At 33.3% G+C, this 5,658-nt stretch overlaps 1 protein-coding gene across 1 annotated transcript; it reads left to right on the top strand.

Moving 5' to 3' along the window:
- The first annotated feature begins 1,788 nt into the window (after window positions 1-1,788).
- On the top strand, window positions 1,789-4,858 carry LOC106326925. The gene is made up of 5 exons (XM_013764892.1): window positions 1,789-2,351; window positions 3,159-3,311; window positions 3,575-3,711; window positions 3,785-4,012; window positions 4,112-4,858. The coding sequence occupies exons 1-5, from the start codon at window positions 1,934-1,936 to the stop codon at window positions 4,616-4,618; spliced, it is 1,443 nt and encodes a 480-aa protein (XP_013620346.1). The 5' UTR covers window positions 1,789-1,933; the 3' UTR covers window positions 4,619-4,858.
- The last annotated feature ends 800 nt before the right edge of the window (window positions 4,859-5,658 follow it).

The following is a 5,658-nucleotide window of genomic DNA, read 5'->3' as shown; positions in this document are numbered from 1 at the left end:
ATTTACAATCATATATTCATGTTTTAAGTATTGTTTGGAACTCATACCCTAACCCTAAATGGAAGAAGTTAAAAGCGTATAAAACAATCTCTTTTAGTTGGAATTCAATGATTTTAAAGCAAAAACAAAGTTTAAATCAATTGAAAACTTATACAGTTATTTTGTATAAAAGCATAAATAACCTAAACAAAAGAGTAAATAAATTATAACTAAAGTTTAATTAACTTTTATTCATCATTCCATATATAAATCCATTTACAATTATAACAAATTGTGAGTTCTTCTTTTGACATATATTTTATTTATATAAAACATAAAATTACAACAGAAGTTTATAAAATAATAAAGATACAACCAGTTGTGTTAGAAAAAAACATTAATAAAAAATTTGTTTACCAATTTAGATTTCTAAAATCGTTCTGATATATATATATGTATATATCATGTATATTCAAATATAAATATAGAAAAATCTAAATTTAATTAAAATCTAAATATAACATATATATTCAAATATATTTATCTTCGAACTATTTTCTTACTCACTAGATGATGAAAGTTAAGAGTTACATGTAAATGTTTAGAGCATCTTCAGCTCCGTCTTTTTACTCTAAAATAGAGTTTGAAGTAAAAGCGGATAGACTAGCACACAGTGTTAGGAAGCAGCCGTCTTTCGTCGTTCACATGGATGCAGATCACCCAGCTTGGTTTACAGAGTCAGTATGAGTCTGTAAAAATCGATGACAAAAAAAAATGAGTTTGAAGTAAAAAATATTTCAATCCTACTCTATTTTATACTCCATTATAGAGTAAAAATAAAATCATTACATTTTATTTTTTGTTCATTTTTTTACTTTAAAATGAAGTAGGATTGTAGGAAACTCAGCTCCATTCCATTTTGAAGTAATAAATGTAGTAATACATTGGAAACACTCTTACAGCCTCTAAGAGCATGTTCATTGGTGAAACCATACTTTGGTTCTTAGTGAATTTTAAAGTAATTAATTTAAGTTGGAGTTAATGCAAAAAGAACCAAAACTATGAGGAAAAAGAGAAAATACCTATAATATTGTGACACGTACTGGTAAGGAACGTCCCTTCCATCTCCTAATTAAGTCACGCATCTTAGTTTAATGCCATTTTTTTCTTTAATTTTAATTGTAAATAATCTAAGGAACGCATTTAAGATCCGCGATAAACGTGCTCTAACGTTCTATAATGGTCTTTTATAAATTAGAGAAAGCATGAAATAATGTAACACGTTGAAAAGTTCCAACTTTTTTGTGTCATGCTTTTTTCTGTTTGCTATTTCTTTTGTTTTTGGCAGAGACGAATGAGCCGATAAATTAAATTGAACAACAAAACGATGTGAAGTTTACAAATGGGTTGAAGAGTGGGACCAATAAGCTTACAATATGCAATATGTGGTGTTATTGAACCTTTTTTCGAAGTAAGTGACTGGGATCAGAAAGATTATGATATGAAATAATGTAGGATATTAATTTATTTAGGCGGTCTAGGCGGAAAAAATCGGATATCCGATTTTTTAAACTGATTTGGCATAAATTGGGGCGGAAAAGTGACGTGTATTGCCTAGACGGTTAGGCGGTCGATTTTTAGAACATGGATTAAAAGCGCAGAAAAAATCTGTAGTCTTTATTAGTAACTCGATCAAATCGGCTTCCACAAAATAAATTTTAAAATTTTAAAAGGTCTAATTGTTGGACAAGTGTCATTGTATAATCCTAATAATAATAATCTAGTAAAGAATAAAATCTCTCGATGCCAAATACGACTTTGTATGGTCTCACAAAGATTCCGCGTATCGAATCACTTCCCAACAAAACACATTTTATAAGCTCGTCTCTCTCTCTTACTTCTCTCTCTCTCTCTCTCTCTCTCTCTCTCTCTCACAAAACCAGTAACATCGCCAATGGATCGCACCCACCAACCCGAATCCACGACCCGACCCGGAAACACCGTCGTCCTCTCCATCGACTGTCTTAAAGGAAGCTCCAAAAGCGACGAATGGAGCGGCGATATGCTTCAAACCGGAGACATAGTTGAAGAAATCCGGATCGGTTCAGGACCCGGTTCGGCTATTTTCAAAGCTCCGTTTAAAGGAGGTAAAGCTTGGTTACAGAAAGTTCTACACAATTCTTACAGAAACAAAGATACTTCGATTGTTGTAAGAGTCAGACGTGGCTCCCACGATTTATCCGATCTGTCTGCTTGTATTGTTCCTAACGATTCCGCCGGTAAAAAACAGTACATGCTTAGATCCATTGATGACCCGAATTATACAGTCGGGTTCTCGGATCGGACTGAGTCCGATTGCCTCGGTATACAAGGTGAGTTAACTCTTTATCTGTTTTGTTGACTTTTCTGGCTTGCTTGTTGATTTTTGCTTCATCATCATCAGCATCACATCGTGCTTCCCAGCTGGTGAAATTCAATTTGTTCTGCTATTAATAGTACTTTTTTGGATGGAATCGTACGGAATTATTGTTTTTCAAATCATATAATATTTGTATTTACATCTTAGTATATGATTATATTATTATCATTAATTATAAGAGAGACGGTTATAAATATTCAAGAGGACAATTTTGATTTCAGTAGATGATCTTTTCACATATTCGCATACAAACATGTTTTGAGTTGCAAAATATCAAGGTGTTATAAACGGTCACAAAATATTTCAATTTGTTTCATACATATTGATTACTACTACTTAAGATTAACTACAATCTAAGAACTCTTTATGGCAAGCCCTTTCTCAAAAAAAAAAAGAATCCTTTATGGTAATATTCTAGAAATTTGACACAGTTATGTTTTTCTTGGAAGACACCCATTTATATGTACACTTTATTATTGATGATATTATAAACACTAATTAGTTAACTAAGAATGTTTCGTCTCGGACATCCAATAGAAGAGATACTTTTCTCTGTATTTTGAAGTTGTATCTTTTGGATTTTTCACAAATTTGCAATATCAAATGTAACCACGTTAACCTAATAATTTAAGTAAGATTTACACTATGTTGAATTTTAATTAGAATGTATAAAGCTGGAAATAAAAATAATAATTTTACATAGAGTTGAAAAAAAAATCTAATGACTATTTCACTATTTTTTGGTTAAAATGATATGCAGCATCAAGAGGATCAAGAATGGTGGAAGCATTGGTGAGAGCAAAGCTTCAAGATGGTTACGTTTCATATCCATGGGAAAGACGAATGCAAGAAGCCTTGCCAATCTCCGGCTCAAGCAACTTCCTCTCCATTCTTTTCCTTCCCAAAGCTTCTGGTAAGTAACAATACCGAAATTGTTTAGTCATATAATCATTATATTCAACTAAACTATGTATACTGTATACATATATCCCCTGCATATATCATATGTCTGTGGTGAAAATTAACAATTTATAAACAAAATTTTAGCATCTGGTAATTAACACTGTTGAAATTGTTAGTGATGGATTCATTCAATTAAATTTTTTTGGGGGGGTAAAAATTCAACTAAATTTTATATACATATATCATATTAACAATTTAAAAAAAAAAATTTAGCTTATGGAAGGGCTGGTTCTCGGTATAACGACTTGGAAGACACACTTGCTCGTGCAAATGCTTGGCTAAGTTGTTCACAAGCCAATGGCGTTCCTATCGTCTTCATGAATATTCAGACTGAATCTTTGCTTACCAAGGTCAGATGTCTATACTTTGTGTGTAGGTAGTTTGAATATGGAAATGATTATTAATTTTCTTTACATGGTAAAGATATCTGGAGAAACCGCCTCGGCGACAGTTAATACGACATCGCTTTCTGACCTATCGAATCTTGCAAACGCCAGTCTATATGGGTTTGAGGATTATCATGGAGTTGATATAGGTGTGGTTAGAGCAGTTCGGCTTTGGTATGCTCCTCTTGGCGTTGAGTTGCCAATCGAAATCAAACTCAGAGATGATGACACCAAACTAGGGTTCTCCATCAGCCGCACTGAAGAGGTATGTTATGTATCACTAATGGACTAGGTTTCAAATCATGTGTCTGAAAATGCTCCTATAACACTTTGAATTTTGAAATGAAATATATATCTTGGACAGGGTTTCATTTATGTTTCGTCAGTGACGGACCACGACGACGAGAGTGCACCAGCTGCAAGATCCGGCCTGAGCTCATTATACAGAGACGCAGCCAAAGCTTCGCGTCGTCTGGTGGTTTCACGTGTCGGTAGCCAGAAGGTATTGCCGTGGATGGTTTCATCCACAGGAGCCATTCGCTGCTACGACACCGTTTCGCTCAGCCAGAAACTGTCGCTTCACCGTCACGCAAAGGTTTCCATCGTCCTCCACGTCATTCTCTGGGATTGCTCCGCCACCGCTGCATTCTCCTCACCTCCCAGGAGCAGCACCCACTTGTTGTTTAGTAACGAAACGCTAGATTCGATGGAGTTTTCACAGCTTCGCGAGGCATTGCCACCGCGACAGGTCGGTGACAGACAAGTGATGCCATTGGCGGATGACGAGGATGTGTTCAGGTTTGAACGCGAGAATGCGGGTAATGCTTCGTTCAAGTTCCAGGAGATCCCTTTTACTAACGAGTCCTTGTGAGTTTGCGATGAAATCTCTTCTTCTGTTATATTTGTGAGTTATATTTTTGTGGGATATGGATTTTATAAGTGCATGTAACTAATTGGAACACACAACACCAAGGTTAGTTATATTTAGTTTGTTCCTTTGATGCTTGTACGTTTTCTTTGTAATGGAGGGTTTCTTTGAAGCTGTACAACATTGTTTAACTCTACAAAACTCACGTTTTAGAGACAATAGTAATAGAAAAAGAGTAAGCTAGACAGTTGCTCAGTTGGTATGTTAAGGATAATCCATATCCTTGGAATATATAATTAGGTCGATAGCAAAGTTGATTCATATATTTACATAGTATGTTTCTTATGGTCTTCCAACTGTTTTAGGAAGTTCTCTATGTATATACACTTGTCATTGACCTAACGATGAATAACAAGAAAACCTTAACAAACTTGTTTTCTCGATATGGTATTTGATGTAATGTTATGTTCACTAAGATCAGGTTGGATATGTTATGTTCACTTAGATCATGTTTGATATCCCATCTATATTATTAAAAGAGAAGTACTCATTTGAAAATGTTCGTACTTCGTTAATTAAACTCCCTATTTTTTTCTTTATTTTTTTCAGTTGCATTTATGAAATATCCTAAAACGAAAAAACTGCCTAATTTATTACTTGTCTTTTCAGTTACATTAATGAAATATGCTTAAATGAATTTAAACTTTCTATTTTATTGTTTGTCTTTTTTCAGTTACCTTAATGAAATATCCGTAAATAAATTTGGACATAATGTCATTTAATCAACAAAAAAAAAACTCATGAGTTATCCTTACGTGCATAATTTTAATAATGGAGATTTTAAAAAACGTGCATCGTTAAAATGTTACATAAAACATACAACACTAATATATAATATGCATCAATAAAACTAGAATTTGACTCACACAATTGTACGGATATTATTTTCAGTTGATTAAATTAAAAAATATTTATTTATTCAAAAAATATTTAAGAAAGACTATGTTTTTAAAAATTATATGGTATTATTTGCTCATAACTCA

This window comes from Brassica oleracea, chromosome C2 (assembly GCF_000695525.1).
Source record: "Brassica oleracea var. oleracea cultivar TO1000 chromosome C2, BOL, whole genome shotgun sequence".
In the NCBI taxonomy this organism is placed as follows: Eukaryota; Viridiplantae; Streptophyta; class Magnoliopsida; order Brassicales; family Brassicaceae; genus Brassica; species Brassica oleracea.
The sequence above is the reverse complement of the archived record's forward strand: the minus strand, read 5'-3'. Positions and strand labels throughout refer to the sequence as shown.